This window comes from Taudactylus pleione, unplaced genomic scaffold (assembly GCF_031769625.1).
Source record: "Taudactylus pleione unplaced genomic scaffold, aTauple2 ptg001254l, whole genome shotgun sequence".
NCBI lineage: Eukaryota > Metazoa > Chordata > Amphibia > Anura > Myobatrachidae > Taudactylus > Taudactylus pleione.
Window position 1 is genome coordinate 781,820 of NW_028285654.1, and position 21,829 is coordinate 803,648.

At 49.2% G+C, this 21,829-nt stretch overlaps 1 protein-coding gene across 4 annotated transcripts in view; it reads right to left on the bottom strand.

The window, feature by feature from the left end:
* The window catches only part of TDP1 (tyrosyl-DNA phosphodiesterase 1), a 122,381-nt gene that overhangs the window by 73,609 nt on the left and 26,943 nt on the right, over positions 1-21,829 (bottom strand). For all 4 annotated transcript variants that reach the window (XM_088462509.1, XM_088462508.1, XM_088462510.1 and 1 more), the window contains exons 9-13: positions 20,225-20,303; positions 13,617-13,802; positions 4,608-4,656; positions 4,085-4,151; positions 2,826-2,933 (exon numbers count right to left, since the gene is read on the bottom strand). In XM_088462509.1, the coding sequence (XP_088318635.1) occupies positions 2,826-2,933; positions 4,085-4,151; positions 4,608-4,656; positions 13,617-13,802; positions 20,225-20,303 (489 nt within the window). The remainder of the gene's footprint in view (positions 1-2,825; positions 2,934-4,084; positions 4,152-4,607; positions 4,657-13,616; positions 13,803-20,224; positions 20,304-21,829) is intronic.

Consider the following 21,829-nt stretch of genomic DNA (forward strand, 5'->3'; position numbering starts at 1 on the left):
GGGAGGAGCCGCTAGACAGGGAAGGCTTCCTCCCCTGGCTAGCATATTAACCCCCGGGTTGCCGGGATCCCGCTTGCCAAGAATTAACCCTGGTGGTTTAGTGGACTGACGGGGTATTCCTCATTAGAGGGGGAGCCCGCCGCCACCGCTAGCGGCCCCCGGTCTGTCCCCTAGAACCGGGGGCAAAAGACTGCATATTCTGGCAAGACCCGCGAGCCGCCGCTAATCGGCGACTCGTGGCTTACCTTATCCCCGGCAGCAGTCCAGGGAGGTACCCAGAGACCGGCTAGTACGGACTCTGGCCTCCCGCCGCGATCCCCAGTGCGATACTGGCGTCGTGGTGGCAGCGTGGGCGTCTGCACAGACAGCCCTTCGCTGCCGCTACAGAGCCAAGTCATAGGTTTTTTTCTTAACAGGCTCTTTTTTTTTTTTAAATAAATGAAAAAGCTTTTGGGGGCAGCTCCTGCAGCCCCCCTGCGCAGGGTGACCCGACTCCGGCCGGGCACCAACTAAAACTGAGGTGCTGTGGCTCGGGGGCGGGGTATAGAGGAGGATGGACCCAAGTGCATCCTGGCAGCAGCTAAAGCTTTAACTGCGTGGTGCCCGTGGATCCAGATCCAGCTATACCCCAAGGTCAACCCTGTGGACCCCCTATGGACCCTGAAGTAGAAAGACGTACATTTCTGCGGCACTTTCTATTACACCATGAGGAAAGGTAAACGCACGTGGCAGGAGATAGGAACGTACATCTCTGCGGCACTTTCTATTACACCATGAGGGAAGGTAAACGCACGTGGCAGGAGATCGGAACGTACATTTCTGCAGCACTTTCTATTACACCATGAGGGAAGGTAAACGCACGTGACAGGAGGGATAGAGACGTACATCTCTGCAGCACTATCTATTACACCATGAGGGAAGGTAAACGCACGTGGCAGGAGGGATAGAGACGTACATCTCTGCGGCACTTTCTATTACACCATGAGGGAAGGTAAACGCACGTGGCAGGAGATAGGAACGTACATTTCTGCGGCACTTTCTATTACACCATGAGGTAAGGTAAACGCACGTGGCAGGAGGGATAGAGACGTACATTTCTGCGGCACTTTCTATTACACCATGAAGGAAGGTAAACACACGTGGCAGGAGGGATAGGAACGTACATCTCTGCGGCACTTTCTATTACACCATGAGGGAAGGTAAACGCACATGGCAGGAGGGATAGGAATGTACATCTCTGCGGCACTTTCTATTACACCATGAGGGAAGGTAAACGCACGTGGCAGGAGATAGGAACGTACATTTCTGCTGCACTTTCTATTACACCATGAGGTAAGGTAAACGCACGTGGCAGGAGATAGGAACGTACATTTCTGCGGCACTTTCTATTACACCATGAGGTAAGGTAAACGCACGTGGCAGGAGGGATAGAGACGTACATTTCTGCGGCACTTTCTATTACACCATGAAGGAAGGTAAACGCACATGGCAGGAGGGATAGAGACGTACATTTCTGCGGCACTTTCTATTACACCATGAAGGAAGGTAAACGCACGTGGCAGGAGGGATAGAGACGTACATTTCTGCGGCACTTTCTATTACACCATGAGGGAAGGTAAACGCACGTGGCAGGAGGGATAGAGACGTACATTTCTGCTGCACTTTCTATTACACCATGAGGGAAGGTAAACGCACGTGGCAGGAGGGATAGAGACGTACATCTCTGCAGCACTTTCTATTACACCATGAGGGAAGGTAAACACGTGGCAGGAGGGATAGAGACGTACATCTCTGCGGCACTTTCTATTACACCATGAAGGAAGGTAAACGCACGTGGCAGGAGGGATAGAGACGTACATTTCTGCGGCACTTTCTATTACACCATGAGGGAAGGTAAACGCACGTGGCAGGAGGGATAGAGACGTACATCTCTGCGGCACTTTCTATTACACCATGAAGGAAGGTAAACGCACGTGGCAGGAGGGATAGAGACGTACATTTCTGCGGCACTTTCTATTACACCATGAGGGAAGGTAAACGCACGTGGCAGGAGGGATAGAGACGTACATTTCTGCGGCACTTTCTATTACACCATGAAGGAAGGTAAACGCACGTGGCAGGAGGGATAGAGACGTACATTTCTGCGGCACTTTCTATTACACCATGAAGGAAGGTAAACACGTGGCAGGAGGGATAGAGACGTACATTTCTGCGGCACTTTCTATTACACCATGAAGGAAGGTAAACGCACGTGACAGGAGGGATAGAGACGTACATCTCTGCGGCACTTTCTATTACACCATGAGGGAAGGTAAACACACGTAGCAGGAGATAGGAACGTACATCTCTGCGGCACTTTCTATTACACCATGAGGGAAGGTAAACGCACGTGGCAGGAGATAGGAACGTACATTTCTGCGCCACTTTCTATTACACTACATGCAGGAGTTTATGTTCCTGATCTTCTCTCTCTTGCCCAGGAATGAGGTAGTGCCAGGAACGAGGTAGTGCCAGGAACGAGGTAGTGCCAGGAACGAGGTAGTGCCAGGAACGAGGTAGTGCCAGGAACGAGGTAGTGTACCCTGAAACCTTCTATCACAGGCTCTGATACCAGCCAGCCCGGCTAATGTGATTGCTGGAAGGGACGGCCAACAAACAAATGTCCATACATGATCGAGAACACATCAGTGGAATATAGGATTAATTACTACTCTCGTCCCTGCCAGACACCATGTTTAGAGACTATACATCCAACCTAGTGCCACCGCGGCAAATGCTAACCACAGGGGGTAGAACCTACCTATACGTCACTAACACATAGGTACCTTGTCACTAGAAACCATGCCAGCTTCTGCGAGTCCGGGGATACCCGCATGTAGGTTTTGATGTGTGGCATCGCTCGGCTACGGCCCGATGTGTCCGCTTTCCACTTGCTACAAAGGAGAAAAATAGGGACAACGTTGGAGGGATGGGATCATGTAATGCATCTCCTGGCCCTGCTAATCATAGATGCTCCTCCCACTACGCCATATTATTGTCCAGGAACCAGATTTAGGGATAGATTTACTAACCATCGGGATTTCAGAGCAGCCGATAATGAACAGCAGCTTTGACCATTGGACTTAAGATGGCAACTATAATAAATGTTATATCAGGCTTGTTTAGCATTCATTACAGTTGCCGTCTTAAATCCACAGGTCAAAGCCATCGATCAACAGCTACTTTCATAACCTTTACATTTGGAGCTATATTTACAATGTGGCGGCTTCCTGCCGGGTTTCAGTTAACAATTTAATGAAGCGGAAATCACAGTAAGTGGAAAGCGCGCCGGGCATCACACTTACAGGGAGCATCGCTGTAAATTTGCTCCTGAAACTCACTTAGAAGTGGCGACTTATAAAACTTTATAAATATAATCTCTGGTCTCTAAATTAGGTTGTGAACCGGCTCTCAGGCCAAGGGGCAGGATTACAGCAGGAGAGTGAGCCACCCCTGATATAGCTGGGACCTTATTTACCACATCACAATGTTTCTAGTGGGAGCACATAAGCCTGGTAACAGGCACCCATTACGGATTCATGCATGGCCGGCGGTTCAAATCCCAACAAGGATGAAAATCCTGATCGTCCCAAGGTAAGTATTCACTAACCTAATTTCCCCCCCCTAACACTCCCCTTAGGGGTGCCTAACCCTAACCTCCCCCCCAAGTGCCTAACCCTACACACACACTCCCTACACCCCCCCCCTGGGGGTGCCTAACCCAAACCCTCCCTTCCCCCAGCCTAAACCTAACCTCCTGGGGGGTTGCCTAAGCCCAAGTCCCCCTCGGGAACACTAAACCTAACCCTCTTCCCCCCCGCGGCTGTGTGGGCCCGTTACCCGGCTTACCTTTGATTGGTGAGCCGGGTGTCGGGCTCCTGGCGTAGGGAAAATGACAGCCGTCGGGGAATACGACGCCTGTCATTTAACCCTTGCCAGGATTGTACAATCGGGAAGCCGGCGGTCGGCATTCCGTCCATCTGCTTCCCACCCATTACATCATACGTGTAGGTAATAAGCCCCACTGTGAGAAACTGTGACCTACTGGAAATAGGAGTGTAGCCATGGCTGTTTCTGAGCGCTCTGGATACTGTACGGTAAAGAGCCGCCAGCTGCAAAACAATAATAATTAATTGCAAACAACAGAAACTAAGAAAACTAATTGTGACAACATTGGTACATATGAGAGATAACTGGGGATGTGATCAGGACTGGCCCAGCCAGCTGCACTATACTAGGAGTATGCTATTGTCATTGTCTAATCTTGTGCCAGATAAACAGCTTGTAGCCTAAACTGCTGATCACAGTGAGACAGACTTTGAGAGAAATATGGCATCTGATTTATAAAGTATTTTCAAAAGGGTTCTTTAAAATAATTATTCCCTTCCAACACCTGCTTCCTATCACCCCCTCCCATCAAACAGTCATTATTTCTTCATTAAGTCCACACTGATCTAGCATCTGCATACGCTGTGCCTCCCTGCCACGAAAACTATTATAGAACTGGACCAATGTACAGTAAATATTACAAATATTCCTTTCAGCTTTTCCCCACTGCTGGTACATACCAGGATATCCTTCCAAACTGGTCCGTACATTATTGACCGAGGGGTAGATCTGAAAAAGATGCAGAGAGATAAATACTGAGTGATAACCGAGCACTATGTGACCCGACCTGGGGCATTTACATACAGAGCCAGCCGCTGTCCTGTAAGCTCTCCCAGGTGCCAGAGCCGGACCTAGGCATAGGCATTATAAGCAAATGCCTAGGGCGACTGGAATGCCAGGGCTCTGCCCCTGCCTCCCACACTGTCGACCCCAGCGCTACTACCCTCTGTCTCCCAGCGCGCTGCCACGATCGGAGCTCTCCGATCGTGCAGCGCAGCAGATGGCCGGTTACGTGACTGATCCGCTTCCGCCCTTAGTCAGAATGAGCTTCTGCACAGAAGCTCATTCTGTCGACAGGAGGAGGAGACAAGATGGCCACTGGAGGAGGAGACAAGATGGCCACTAGAGGGCACTGCCACTCCTCCCATGGGCCATGTATATAAAACATACATGGAATAGCCGGCACTCCAAATCACATCAAAACAGCAACAGTGGTGCCAATCTTGTAGAGTGAGTATGTATGTATGTATACACAGCAGCACTCAATGCTGGCTTCTTGATACTGAGGCACTTTGTCAAATGGCAACGTTTCGGAATTTAATCCGTAATCAAGATATACATATATATGAGATATGCATATCCTGATGACGGACTAAATTTTCAAAACGTTGCCATTTGACAAAGTGGCTCAGTATCTTTTAATATTAAAAGATATTTTAATATTAAACCATATATATATATATATAAATTTTACACACACTCAATAGGGGGCGCCAGACAAAATTTTGCCTAGGTCACCAAAATGGCTGGGGCTGGCTCTGCCAGGTGCACACGCAGAGCTCAGATCTCTATGTAAGCTATTTATATAAAGGATAACCGATTGCCTTTGAGGGGTCAGGTCGACAAGTCAACTTAAACAATCATTATATTCCGCTGGTAATCACCAGTCCAGATACACATGGTCTTGGTTGCCTCCTCCTCCCTGTATAATTGTAGATAAATAATTGTAGGGAAACAATCTATAGCCAGATACAGAAATAAGCGCCCAAAACACAGCTGACCTCAAAAGGTGACACAATGGAATCAGAGGTCCGACTTCACCCTAGACAGGGTGTGAGCTCCAGGTAGGTCTAGTCCAACTGCGTCTTAGTGGCAATGCGATGGAACTAAGACGCCCCACAAGACCGTGCTGAGTACTGTGATATGTGACACCTGTATATCTGTGTGCTCCTGAGTCTGTATATGGGAGACTGTGCTGAGTAATGTGATATGTGACACCTGTATATCTGTGTGCTCCTGAGTCTGTATATGGGAGACTGTGCTGAGTAATGTGATATGTGACACCTGTATATCTGTGTGCTCCTGAGTCTGTATATGGGAGACTGCGCTAAGTAATGTGATATGTGACACCTGTATATCCGTGTGCTCCTGAGTATGTATATGGGAGACTGCGCTGAGTAATGTGACAACTGTATAGCTGTGTGCTCCTGAGTCTGTATATGGGAGACTGCGCTGAGTAATGTGATATATGTGACACCTGTATATCTGTGTGCTCCTGAGTCTGTATATGGAGACTGCGCTGAGTAATGCGATATGTGACACCTGTATATCTGTGTGCTCCTGAGTCTGTATATGGGAGATTGCGCTGAGTAATGTGATATGTTTCACCTGTATATCCGTGTGCTCCTGAGTCTGTATATAGGAGACTGCGCTGAGTAATGTGATATGTGACACCTGTATATCTGTGTGCTCCTGAGTCTGTGCTGAGTAATGTGATATGTGACACCTGTATATCCGTGTGCTACTGAGTCTGTATATGGGAGACTACGCTGAGTAATGTGATATGTGACACCTGTATATCTGTGTGCTACTGAGTCTGTATATGGGAGACTGCGCTGAGTAATGTGATGTGTGACACCTGTATATCTGTGTGCTCCTGAGTCTGTATATGGGAGACTGCGCTAAGTAATGTGATATGTGACACCTGTATATCCGTGTGCTCCTGAGTATGTATATGGGAGACTGCGCTGAGTAATGTGATATGTGACACCTGTATATCTGTGTGCTCCTGAGTCTGTATATGGGAGACTGCGCTAAGTAATGTGATATGTGACACCTGTATATCCGTGTGCTCCTGAGTATGTATATGGGAGACTGCGCTGAGTAATGTGACAACTGTATAGCTGTGTGCTCCTGAGTCTGTATATGGGAGATTGCGCTGAGTAATGTGATATGTGACACCTGTATATCCGTGTGCTCCTGAGTCTGTATATGGGAGACTGCGCTGAGTAATGTGATATGTGACACCTGTATATCTGTGTACTCCTGAGTCTGTATATGGGAGACTGCGCTGAGTAATGTGATATGTGACACCTGTATATCTGTGTGCTCCTGAGTCTGTATATGGGAGACTGCGCTGAGTAATGTGATATGTGACACCTGTATATCTGTGTGCTCCTGAGTCTGTATATAGGAGACTGCGCTGAGTAATGTGATATGTGACACCTGTATATCTGTGTGCTCCTGAGTCTGTATATGGGAGACTGTGCTGAGTAATGTGATATGTGACACCTGTATATCTGTGTGCTACTGAGTCTGTATATGGGAGATTGTGCTGAGTAATGTGATATGTGACACCTGTATATCTGTGTGCTCCTGAGTCTGTATATGGGAGACTGCGCTGAGTAATGTGATATGTGACACCTGTATATCTGTGTGCTCCTGAGTCTGTATATGGGAGACTGCGCTGAGTAATGTGATATGTGACACCTGTATATCTGTGTGCTCCTGAGTCTGTATATAGGAGACTGCGCTGAGTAATGTGATATGTGACACCTGTATATCTGTGTGCTCCTGAGTCTGTATATGGGAGATTGTGCTGAGTAATGTGATATGTGACACCTGTATATCTGTGTGCTCCTGAGTCTGTATATGGGAGACTGCGCTGAGTAATGTGATATGTGACACCTGTATATCTGTGTGCTCCTGAGTCTGTATATGGGAGACTGCGCTGAGTAATGTGATATGTGACACCTGTATATCTGTGTGCTCCTGAGTCTGTATATAGGAGACTGCGCTGAGTAATGTGATATGTGACACCTGTATATCTGTGTGCTCCTGAGTCTGTATATGGGAGACTGTGCTGAGTAATGTGATATGTGACACCTGTATATCTGTGTGCTCCTGAGTCTGTATATGGGAGACTGCGCTGAGTAATGTGATAGGTGACACCTGTATATCTGTGTGCTCCTGAGTCTGTATATGGGAGACTGTGCTGAGTAATGTGATATGTGACACCTGTATATCTGTGTGCTACTGAGTCTGTATATGGGAGATTGTGCTGAGTAATGTGATATGTGACACCTGTATATCTGTGTGCTCCTGAGTCTGTATATGGGAGACTGCGCTGAGTAATGTGATATGTGACACCTGTATATCTGTGTGCTCCTGAGTCTGTATATGGGAGACTGCGCTGAGTAATGTGATATGTGACACCTGTATATCTGTGTGCTCCTGAGTCTGTATATAGGAGACTGCGCTGAGTAATGTGATATGTGACACCTGTATATCTGTGTGCTCCTGAGTCTGTATATGGGAGATTGTGCTGAGTAATGTGATATGTGACACCTGTATATCTGTGTGCTCCTGAGTCTGTATATGGGAGACTGCGCTGAGTAATGTGATATGTGACACCTGTATATCTGTGTGCTCCTGAGTCTGTATATGGGAGACTGCGCTGAGTAATGTGATATGTGACACCTGTATATCTGTGTGCTCCTGAGTCTGTATATAGGAGACTGCGCTGAGTAATGTGATATGTGACACCTGTATATCTGTGTGCTCCTGAGTCTGTATATGGGAGACTGCGCTGAGTAGTGTGATATGTGACACCTGTATATCTGTGTGCTCCTGAGTCTGTATATAGGAGACTGCGCTGAGTAATGTGATATGTGACACCTGTATATCTGTGTGCTCCTGAGTCTGTATATAGGAGACTGCGCTGAGTAATGTGATATGTGACACCTGTATATCTGTGTGCTCCTGAGTCTGTATATGGGAGACTGTGCTGAGTAATGTGATATGTGACACCTGTATATCTGTGTGCTACTGAGTCTGTATATGGGAGATTGTGCTGAGTAATGTGATATGTGACACCTGTATATCTGTGTGCTCCTGAGTCTGTATATGGGAGACTGCGCTGAGTAATGTGATATGTGACACCTGTATATCTGTGTGCTCCTGAGTCTGTATATGGGAGACTGCGCTGAGTAATGTGATATGTGACACCTGTATATCTGTGTGCTCCTGAGTCTGTATATAGGAGACTGCGCTGAGTAATGTGATATGTGACACCTGTATATCTGTGTGCTCCTGAGTCTGTATATGGGAGATTGTGCTGAGTAATGTGATATGTGACACCTGTATATCTGTGTGCTCCTGAGTCTGTATATGGGAGACTGCGCTGAGTAATGTGATATGTGACACCTGTATATCTGTGTGCTCCTGAGTCTGTATATGGGAGACTGCGCTGAGTAATGTGATATGTGACACCTGTATATCTGTGTGCTCCTGAGTCTGTATATAGGAGACTGCGCTGAGTAATGTGATATGTGACACCTGTATATCTGTGTGCTCCTGAGTCTGTATATGGGAGACTGTGCTGAGTAATGTGATATGTGACACCTGTATATCTGTGTGCTCCTGAGTCTGTATATGGGAGACTGCGCTGAGTAATGTGATAGGTGACACCTGTATATCTGTGTGCTCCTGAGTCTGTATATGGGAGACTGTGCTGAGTAATGTGATATGTGACACCTGTATATCTGTGTGCTACTGAGTCTGTATATGGGAGATTGTGCTGAGTAATGTGATATGTGACACCTGTATATCTGTGTGCTCCTGAGTCTGTATATGGGAGACTGCGCTGAGTAATGTGATATGTGACACCTGTATATCTGTGTGCTCCTGAGTCTGTATATGGGAGACTGCGCTGAGTAATGTGATATGTGACACCTGTATATCTGTGTGCTCCTGAGTCTGTATATAGGAGACTGCGCTGAGTAATGTGATATGTGACACCTGTATATCTGTGTGCTCCTGAGTCTGTATATGGGAGATTGTGCTGAGTAATGTGATATGTGACACCTGTATATCTGTGTGCTCCTGAGTCTGTATATGGGAGACTGCGCTGAGTAATGTGATATGTGACACCTGTATATCTGTGTGCTCCTGAGTCTGTATATGGGAGACTGCGCTGAGTAATGTGATATGTGACACCTGTATATCTGTGTGCTCCTGAGTCTGTATATAGGAGACTGCGCTGAGTAATGTGATATGTGACACCTGTATATCTGTGTGCTCCTGAGTCTGTATATGGGAGACTGCGCTGAGTAATGTGATAGGTGACACCTGTATATCTGTGTGCTCCTGAGTCTGTATATGGGAGACTGCGCTGAGTAGTGTGATATGTGACACCTGTATATCTGTGTGCTCCTGAGTCTGTATATGGGAGACTGCGCTGAGTAATGTGATATGTGACACCTGTATATCTGTGTGCTCCTGAGTCTGTATATGGGAGACTGCGCTGAGTAATGTGATATGTGACACCTGTATATCTGTGTGCTCCTGAGTCTGTATATAGGAGACTGCGCTGAGTAATGTGATATGTGACACCTGTATATCTGTGTGCTCCTGAGTCTGTATATGGGAGATTGTGCTGAGTAATGTGATATGTGACACCTGTATATCTGTGTGCTCCTGAGTCTGTATATAGGAGACTGCGCTGAGTAATGTGATATGTGACACCTGTATATCTGTGTGCTCCTGAGTCTGTATATGGGAGACTGCGCTGAGTAATGTGATATGTGACACCTGTATATCTGTGTGCTCCTGAGTATGTATATGGGAGACTGCGCTGAGTAATGTGACAACTGTATAGCTGTGTGCTCCTGAGTCTGTATATGGGAGACTGCGCTGAGTAATGTGATATATGTGACACCTGTATATCTGTGTGCTCCTGAGTCTGTATATGGAGACTGCGCTGAGTAATGCGATATGTGACACCTGTATATCTGTGTGCTCCTGAGTCTGTATATGGGAGATTGCGCTGAGTAATGTGATATGTGACACCTGTATATCTGTGTGCTCCTGAGTCTGTATATAGGAGACTGCGCTGAGTAATGTGATATGTGACACCTGTATATCTGTGTGCTCCTGAGTCTGTATATAGGAGACTGCGCTGAGTAATGTGATATGTGACACCTGTATATCTGTGTGCTCCTGAGTCTGTATATGGGAGACTGTGCTGAGTAATGTGATATGTGACACCTGTATATCCGTGTGCTACTGAGTCTGTATATAGGAGACTGCGCTGAGTAATGTGATATGTGACACCTGTATATCCGTGTGCTCCTGAGTCTGTGTATGGGAGACTGCGCTGAGTAATGTGATATGTGACACCTGTATATCTGTGTGCTCCTGAGTCTGTGTATGGGAGACTGCGCTGAGTAATGTGATATGTGACACCTGTATATCTGTGTGCTCCTGAGTCTGTATATAGGAGACAGCGCTGAGTAATGTGATATGTGACACCTGTATATCTGTGTGCTCCTGAGTCTGTATGTGGGAGACTGCGCTGAGTAATGTGATGTGTGACACCTGTATATCTGTGTGCTCCTGAGTCTGTATATGGGAGACTGCGCTGAGTAATGTGATGTGTGACACCTGTATATCTGTGTGCTCCTGAGTCTGTATATGGGAGACTACGCTGAGTAATGTGATGTGTGACACCTGTATATCTGTGAGTGACTCAGTCTGTATACAAAGCACAATGGAACTTGGAGCTGAGAAAAGCAGCTGCATTGTAGCACTTTGTATACAGATTCAGACTCAATCACACATATACACAGATATGTCCTCACCCGTCTTTGCTGCACTAGCAAAGTTGCACAGGACCTAGTAGCTTGCTCACGCCAGGCATATTGTGCTACATGGCGTATTGAGGCTAGATGAGCAAAGACATCGGCATATACAGTGCATCCGGAAAGTATTCATAACGCTTCACTTTTTCCACATTTTGTTATGTTACAGCCTTATTCCAAAATGGAATAAATTCATTTTTGTCCTCAAAATTCTACAACACAATACCCCATAATGACAACGTGTAAAACGTTTTATCACATGTACATAAGTATTCACAGCCTTTGCCATTAAGCTCAAAATTTAGCTCAGGTGCATCCTGTTTCCACTGATCATCCTTGAGATGTCCCTACAGCTTAATTGGAGTCCACCTGTGGTAAATTTAGTTGATTGGACATGATTTTGAAAGGCACACACCTGTCTATATAAGGTCCCACATGTGACAATGCATGTCAGAGCACACACCAAGCATGAAGTCCAAGGAATTGTCTGTAGACCTCCGAGACAGGATTGTCTCGAGGCACAAATCTGGGGACGGGTACAGAAAAATATCTGCTGCTTTGAAGGTCCCAGTGAGCACAGTGGCCTCCAACATCTGTAAATGGAAGAAGTTCAGAACCACCTGGACTCTTCCTAGAGTTGACCGGCCGTCTAAACTGAGCGATCGGGGGAGAAGGGTCCTAGTCAGGGAGGTGACCAAGAACCTGATGGTCACTCTGTCAGAGCTACAGCATTCCTCTGTGGAGAGAGGAGAACCTTCCAGAAGGACAACCATCTCTGCAGCAATCCACCAATCAGACCTGTATGGTAGAGTGGCCAGACGGAAGCCACTCCTTAGTAAAAAGCACATGGCAGCCCGCCTGGAGTTTGCCAAAATGCACCTGAAGGACTCTCTTGTCTGATGAGACAAAGATTGAACTCTTTGGTGTGAATGCCAGGCGTTATGTTTGGAGCAAACCAGGCCGCGCTCATCACCAGGCCAATACATCCCTACAGTGAAGCATGGTGGTGGCATCATTCTGTGGGGATGTTTTTCAGCGGCAGGAACTGGGAGACTAGTCAGGATAGAGGGAAAGATGAATGCAGCAATGTACAGAGACATCCTGGATGAAAACCTGCTCCAGAACGCTCTTGACCTCAGACTGGGGCGATGGTTCATCTTTCAGCAGGACAACGACCCTAAGCACACAGCCAAGATATCAAAGGAGTGGCTCCAGGACAACTCTGAGTGTCCTTGAGTCGCCCAGCCAGGGCCCAGACTTGAATCCAATTGAACATCTCTGGAGAGATCTGAAAATGGCTGTGCACCGACACTTCCCAGCCAACCTGATGGAGCTTGGGAGGTGCTGCTAAGAGGAATGGGCGAAACTGCCCAAAGATAGGTGTGCCAAGCTTGTGGCATCATATTCAAAAAGACTTGAGGCTGTAATTGCTGCCAAAGGTGCATCAACAAAGTATTGAGCAAAGGCTGTGATTACCTATGTACATGTGATTTCTTAGGTTTTTTTTGTTTTTTTATTACATTTGCAAAAATCGCAAAAAAAATATTTTTTGCACATTCTCATTATGGGGTATTGTGTGTAGAATTTTGAGGACAAAAATTAAATTTATTCCATTTTGGAATAAGGCTATAACATAACAAAACGTGGAAAAAGTGAAGCGCTGTGAATACTTTCCGGATGCACTGTATACAAGAGTCAGATAAGAAATGAATCAGTGCAGTCTCGTGGTGTGTATAAGTCACATTGCAATGCAACCAAGATACATTTTCAGGCGAGTAGACTTATTTATGTTACAAAGAGTCGCTGTGACTTGAACACATAAAGAACACAAAATAGCAAGTATTACCAGTGTGCCTCTGTAGTGTGTGTAACCATCATTTATTATAGAGATACATCTGTGCGTATATGAAGAAACACCCGCAGACTTTGGCCTTAGACCTTATCTAGGCTGGACATTCAGGTATGAGGCCTCAGGTAACTGTGGATATGATATGACACAGAACGAGCCCACATCACAGGAAAGTACCGGTAATAGTGCTATGGAATTACCAGCTGCAGGGGATTCTCTGTGTTCTGTAGAGTTTTCACCCCCTTCCCCAGGGTCTTCAGGCTCTCGCTGAACTCAGAATGAAGCCACTTGGTTTTGTCAGTTCCCATTGAGCCTATACTGGAGAACTGACCAAGCACAGGCCAAGCTTCAACACCAGCAATGGGACCGGCCTGGTCTCGTAACAGCTGCAGAAAGGCAAAATAACACAGGTGTACCAGATTTAGGAGACGTTCCACAGGCGGATTCCTACACCCCTGAACAAGATGAGGGGGTCTGTCAAGGAGAAGTATCACTCATATCACACAGGGGAGCTGGACGTATAATGATGGTAACATGCTATAGCACCAGGCAACGGGACTCCAAAGACACCCCATTGATAATAAAACAAGAGATATGGTAAGAACTTACCTTTGTTATCTCTGTTTCTACGAAGTCCATAGGGTCCACAGGGTGACCTTGGGGTATAGCTGGATCCAGGATCCTCGGGCACCACGGAGTTAAAGCTTTTAGCTGCTCCCAGGATGCACTTGGGTCCAACCTCCCCTATACCCCGCCCCCGAGCCACAGGCACCTCAGTTGGTAAGCAGCCCAGGCCGGAGGAGGAGACGAAACAGAGAGAAGGAAGACTGGAACACACAAGAACCATACTCACAGAAATGGGAGACGGAAAACCGGTGACCAGTCACAGAGCCCATATGAAGCCAGGTGCGTCAGGGCGGGTGCCCTGTGGACCCTATGGACTTCGTAGAAACAGAGATAACAAAGGTAAGTTCTTACCATATCTCTTGTTTTCTACTTCAGGGTCCATAGGGGTCCACAGGGTGACCTTGGGGATGTCCCAAAGCAGTCCAACTAAGGGCGGGGACGCTCCTGTGCTGATAGGAGAACCCGGCGCCCAAAGGATGCATCCTGAGAGGCAAAGGTGTCAAACGCATAGAACCTCAAAAAGGTCTGAATGGAAGACCAGGTGGCCGCCTTACAGAGCTGAACAGCAGAGGCGCCACGGCTAGCAGCCCAAGAAGGGCCCACGGACCGAGTGGAATGAGCCTTAACAGAGGCTGGAACAGGTAAACCCTCCTGCATATAAGCCTCAATAATAATTGAACGAAGCCAACGGGCTAGAGTCTGTTTGTTGGCAGGCCAACCCCTCTTGTGAAAACCAAAGAGGATAAACAAAGAATCCGACTTCCTCACAGAACTAGTCCGGTCCACATAAACCTGGAGTGCCCTTACAACGTCTAAGGAAGTCTCCCCAGCCGAAAGATCAGGTGACTGAAAGGCTGGTACAACAATTTCCTGATTAATGTGGAACCTGGAAACCACCTTAGGCAGGAAATCAGGACGAGTGCGAAGCACCGCTCTGTCCTGATGAAAAATCAGAAAAGGGGGACGACAAGAAAGCGCCCCCAAATCTGAAACCCTCCTGGCAGAAGCAATTGCCAAGAGGAAAACAGTTTTAAAAGTTAGCCACTTGAGCTCCACTGACTCCAAGGGCTCAAAAGGAGGACCCTGTAAGGCCCTAAGAACCACCGCCAAATCCCACGGGGCCACAGGTGGCACAAAGGGAGGCTGGATTCTCAAAACACCCTGGAAAAAGGTGTGTACGTCCGGCATAGCAGCGATCCTGCGCTGGAACCACACCGACAGACCAGACACGTGTACCTTCAGTGAAGAAAGACGTAATCCTAAGACCAAACCGGACTGAAGGAAAGCCAGAATACGCGAAACTCGGAACACCTGGGGATCATAGTTTCTGGCCTCGCACCACTGAAAGTAAGTGTGCCACACTCTGTGATAGATCCTCGTGGAAGCAGGCTTGCGCGCCCTCAGCATGGTGGTAATAACGGAGCTAGAAAAGCCCCGAGACCTCAGGACGGCTGTCTCAAGAGCCACGCCGTCAAAGATAGTCGACCCAGATCCGGGTGAAGACAGGGCCCCTGAGACAACAGGTCCCGCCGTTGAGGTAGGAGGTACGGAGCGTCGATGGACAGGCTCCGCAGATCGGAGTACCACGGCCTTCTGGGCCACGCTGGGGCCACCAGGATCAGTGTGCCTCCGTCCTGTTTGAACTTGCGCAGGACCCGAGGCAGCAGAGATATCGGAGGGAACAAGTAAGCCAGTTGAAACAGCCATTTCACCGACAGCGCGTCTATCAGACTTGCGCCTGCGTCCCTTGTCCTTGACCCGTACACAGGCAGCTTGTGATTGTAACGGGACGCCATCAGGTCCAGCTCTGGCAGCCCCCATTTGTCCACGAGTAGTTGGAATACCTCTGGATGAAGCGACCATTCCCCGGGATGCACATCGTAACGGCTGAGGAAGTCTGCCTCCCAATTGAAGACTCCTGGGATGAAAACTGCCGAGAGAGCTGGAAGATAGCGCTCCGCCCAAGCCAGGACGCGGGACACCTCCGACATCGCAGCTCGACTGCGAGTCCCTCCCTGGTGATTGATGTACGCCACCGTGGTGGCGTTGTCTGACTGCACCTGAACGGCCCTTCCGTGAAGAGCGGTGCCGGACGACTGCAGGGCTCTGTATACTGCCCGCAGTTCCAGGATGTTGATGGGAAGAATCGCTTCCTCCGCCGACCAACGACCCTGAAGTGACAAGGAGCCTGTCACCGCCCCCCAACCCCGGAGACTGGCATCTGTCGTGAGCAGAACCCATTCCGGGATCCAAAAGGGGCGCCCCTCCAGGAGATGCGCTGTCTGCAGCCACCAGGCTAGGGACAGACGCACCTCCGAGGACAACACCAGCATCTGAGAGCGGATCCTGTGTGGCAATCCGTTCCATTCTGAAAGAATCAGCCCCTGCAGGGGCCTGGAATGGAACTGGGCAAACTCCACCATGTCGAATGCCGACACCATGGACCCCAAAACTCTCATCGCTGAGTGCACCGACACTCTGCCACTGCTCAGACAACTGTGAATCCGCAGCTGTAAGGAGGAGACCTTCTCTGGAGTCAGAAAAATCCGTTGCTGACGAGAGTCCAGCAGGGCCCCCAAATGAACCATCCGTTGTGATGGGATGAGGGAGGATTTCTTCCAGTTGATCAACCAGCCGTGCGCCTGTAGACAAGCGACCGTCAGGTGGAGATGCTGGATCAGTACCTCCGGGGAGCTTGCCAGCAAGAGGAGGTCGTCTAGATACGGTAGCAACCGTATCCCCTGGCTCCGAAGGTGAGCCGCCATGACCGCCATCACCTTGGTAAATACCCTTGGTGCCGTGGAGAGACCAAAGGGTAGAGCCCTGAATTGGTAGTGGTTGTGGAGAATAGCAAACCGCAGAAACCGTTGGTGCGATGTTGCTATAGGCACATGGAGGTAGGCGTCCTGGATATCCAGGGAGACCATATAATCCCCCGGTTCCATCGCCAGTATGATGGAACGCAAAGTTTCCATCCTGAATTTGGGAACCCTGAGAAACCTGTTCAGGGACTTCAAATTGAGGATGGGGCGATGAGAGCCATTGGGTTTCTGCACCAGAAACAGCGTAGAGTAATACCCCATCCCACGTTGAGACTGTGGTACGGGTATAATGACCCCCGCCGTCAGCAAGGCCTCTATGGCTTCCTGAACCTGCAAGGCCTTGGTTTTGTCCTGAGAAGGACTTGTGCAAAAAAACTGGCAAGGCGGCCTGTGCCGAAAAGACAGGGCGTACCCCTGGGAGACCACTTCTCGCACCCAGGCATCCGTGGTGGTATTGTGCCAGCACTGGGCGAATTGAAGAAGTCGGCCTCCCACTCTGGGGTCCCCCAGAGGGAGGCCCGTCCCATCACGCAGGCGGCTTATCTTCTGGCTTGGAAGAAGGGCGCCTAGCACTGCAGGCTTGCTTCTTTGGCTTTGAGGCGGTCTTGGGTGCGGACTGCCTCGGTAAGGACTGACCCTTTGCCTTGCCCTGAACCCGAAAGGAACGAAACGCCGAGCTCCAGACCTTAGCAGGTGTAGTAGCTGAAGGGAGGAAGGCTGACTTGGATTTTGCCAGGGTATCTACTATTTTGTCCAGGTCCGGACCAAATAGTAATTCCCCATTAAAAGGTAAGGCCTCCAAGCCTTTCTTTGAATCCGCGTCTGCTCTTCAAGACCGCAACCACAAGGATCTACGAGCAGACACTGCTGCCGCCGAAACCCTAGAGGTCAACAGGCTAGCATCCAAAGATGCTTCTCCAATGTAGGAGGCGGCATCTCTCATCTGTCCTAACAACGCCCTCTGGACGTCCGGAGATTCATCCGTAAACGTGTCCTCCAAGGCGTTGGCCCACCCCTCAATGGCCTTGGCCACCCAGGAGATGGCCATGGACGGCCGGGCTACAGCCCCTGAGAGAGAATAAATAGACTTTAGACAAGTCTCCACCTTCCTGTCCGTAGGATCCTTCAGCGAGGATATAGACGGCAATGGCAAAGTAGCACTCCTGATGAGGCGTGTTACATGGGAATCGACTGCAGGCGGAGTTTCCCATTTCTTACAATGCGCTTCCGGGAATGGATAATTGGACGCAAAGCGTTTCTGTGGCAGGAAACGCTTACTGGGCGTCTGCCAGGCCACCGCCATGTGATCAGTCAACTGATCAGACAAGGGGAACGCTGTAGAAGTAACCTTAGCTTTTTTAAAACTAGGATACCTTGACTTGGGAGCGGGTGCCTCATCCTCAATCAGAAGAATAGCCCGCACCGCCTTAACCAGAGCCCGCACATTGATGGAAGACTTAGTGTCTACCTCCTGGACTGAGGCATCTGAGGCTGAGTCATCCTGTACCTCACCATCATCCGAGAACCCCTCAGAATCCGAAAGATGCGCAGCCTGTGCCATGACTGAGCGTTTAGACGCCCTGGAGGGCACGTCACTGCGCAACATCGACTGAAAAGCCGAAGATGCTGCCGCCAAATCTTGGACAGTGTGGGAAAGCGCATCCACCCAGTGTGGAGGAGCTGTCACAGGAGCCTGAAACGGCACCACAGCCGGCTGTGCCACAGGGGTGGACTGAATATACATTGGCAACCCCGCATAGGGACCAACAGGCTGAGACCCCGGGGGAGTCTGCAATAATTGTGGGACACCCGGGGAATGGGGGATGGCAGGCTGGGGCAACGCCCTAGTAGGGGCGGCAGTCGGGACCGACAGACGGTCCGCGATGGACACCAGCACCTGGGAAAACATCGCCCATGGTGGCTCCTGCGAAATGGGAGGTTTAGACGTACCAGGGACCGCCTGGCACCGTCCGCACAGGCCGTCCTGTGACAAATCCTCCCTATCCACTCCTGCAGAACAGCGCCTGCAGGAGAACAATGCTGGAGCCCCGGAGTGCTCAATCTCCTCCTCAGACATGACTTAGGAAGAAAACGTGCGCACTCACCAGTGTGCTGAACAACAGCCCACAATATGGCACCGTGTAGCACACAACTGTATGTGACGGACCTCACAAATACGTGATCTATATAGGTGAGGTCAGTAGAAACACCCTTCCCCCGCACACCTGTAGGGCTTGTAGGAGAAGGAAAGGGATAGGTACAGGCTGACAGTAAGTAGAAAAAAGACACAGACAGGCAGCACTAGCAAAAGTCACATACCATGCAGGAAGATATACTCACTGCACCTTTCCACTACAATCAACCTGCCCAGATTCAGTGTCTGGGAGGGCTATAGCGCTGTGTACACTGTCCTTGTCGGGGGAGAGGTACACAGGGGGACCGGTCCGCGTGCTCCCTGAGAGTATCCACGCTGCCACAGAGAAAATGGCCGCTGGAGACCTCAGAGGAGGAGTGGCCGAGTATCTGCAGCTCAGCGACGCCAGACTCCGAGCTGAAAGGCGCGCTGAGCTGAGGGGAGGAGCCGCTAGACAGGGAAGGCTTCCTCCCCTGGCTAGCATATTAACCCCCGGGTTGCCTGCATCCCGCTTGCCGCGATATTAACCCTGGTGGTCTAGTGGTCTGGCGGGGTATGCCTCCGCTGGAGGGGGGGCCCGCCGCCACCGCTAGCGCCCCCGGTCTGTCCCCTAGACCGGGGGCATGGGACTGCATTTGAAAGGAACCCGCGCACAGCCGCTAATCAGCGGTGCGCGGCTTACCTGATCTCCCCGGCGTCTTCCGGCAGCAGTCCCGGGGGAAACCAGAGTCCGGCTAGTACAGATTCTGGCTTCCCCCGCCGCGATCCCCAGTTCAGTGCTGGCGTCGCGGCGCCAGCAGGGAGAAGGAGCGGCAGCGTGGGCGTCTGTACAGACAGCCCAGCGCTGCTGCTCTAGAGAAAAAACTTATAGTAAAAAATAAATAAATTTAACTAAGTTAAATAAAAAATTAAAAGCTTTAGGGGGCTGCTCCTGCAGCCCACCCCGCAGGGTGACCCGACTCCGGCCGGGCACCATCTAAAACTGAGGTGTCTGTGGCTCGGGGGCGGGGTATAGGGGAGGTTGGACCCAAGTGCATCCTGGGAGCAGCTAAAAGCTTTAACTCCGTGGTGCCCGAGGATCCAGGATCCAGCTATACCCCAAGGTCACCCTGTGGACCCCTATGGACCCTGAAGTAGAAATCAAGAATATCACATCTGACATTATTAGACTCTTATCCGGCAGTAATGTAGTAACGCAGGACATACAAACAGGGAGCTCGCGTACCTTTCTTACACGGAAATGTCCCCACTTCTCCTTGTCATATCCCTGGAATCTCCCAGGTGTTGACCCCACAAGATACACCCTGAAATGTGTAATGATCAATACATGAGTTATTAGTGAATTAAGAAACACTTTAGGTAACATGAGGCATTTACTAATATGTCACTAACAACTTCCTCCAAGTAAGTGCAATAGACTCACAGCAACTTTATTGTGTGACCATTGATTACGAGGAGGGGGATTTTGTACAGGATTACTGGCGTTAGGGTCCCAGCAGTAAGAGTCACCCAGTACAGCTCCCTCACACAGAGCTGCAGAATATACATTAGCACTACGTAATAACATACAATAACTGAGATACTGAGATGGGCAGCACAGATGGTGTAGTGGTTAGCATTACTCAGCACTGAGGTTGTGGGTTTGATTCCCACCACGGCCCTAACTGTGTGGAGTTTTTATATTCTCCCTGTGCTTGTATGGGTTTACTCCCACACTCCAAATATATACTGGTAGGTTAATTGGTTCCAGGGAATGATGTGAATGGTTAAATATTCTCTGTACAGCGCTGGGGAATATGTGTGCGCTATATAAATAACTGGTAATAAAGGAGTCTTAGTGGTCAGGATGCTGATCAGCTGCTCTGTGTAATGTATGTATGTATGTATGTATGTATGTATGTATGTATGTATGTAATTCAACAGCTGGAGTACTGTGAGCTCATATATCAAAGTTAACCCCAAATAATTAAACATAGCTGTTGCAGAACAGACACCCGTGTGACTTACAGATGCAACAGTCACATGACTTACAGCTGCGACAGTCACATGACTTACAGCTGCGACAGTCACATGACTTACAGCTGCATCCTTATATACCAAGCGTCTTTACACAATACAGTGCGAGACGTCTAGCGTGATTCAGACCACTCCTGTAACAGCGAACATTTTACGAAATAACAAGAGATATGGTAAGAACTTACCTTTGTTATCTCTGTTTCTACGAAGTCCATAGGGTTGACCTTGGGGTTATAGCTGGAACAGGATCCATGGGCACCACACAGTTAAGCTTTTAGCTCCCAGGATGCACTTGGGTCCTCCTCTATACCCCGCCCCCGAGCCACAGGCACCTCAGTTGGTAAGCAGCCTAGGCCGGAGGAGAATATGGAACAGAGAGAAGGAAGACTGGAACACACAAGAAACCATACTCACAGCAATAGGAGACGGAAAACCGGTGACCAGCCACACAGCCCATTTGAAGCCAGGTGCGTCAGGGCGGGCGCCCTGTGGACCCTATGGACTTCGTAGAAACAGAGATAACAAAGGTAAGTTCTTACCATATCTCTTGTTTTCTACTTCAGGGTCCATAGGGGGTCCACAGGGTTGACCTTGGGGATGTCCCAAAGCAGTTCAACTAAGGGCGGGGACGCTCCTGTGCTGAAAGGAGCACCCGGCGCCCAAAGGAAGCATCCTGAGAGGCGAAGGTGTCAAACGCATAGAACCTCAAAACGTTTGAATAGAAGACCAAGTGGCCGCCTTACACAGCTGAACAGCAGAAGCGCCACGTTTAGCAGCCCAAGAGGGACCCACAGAACGAGTGGAATGAGCCTTA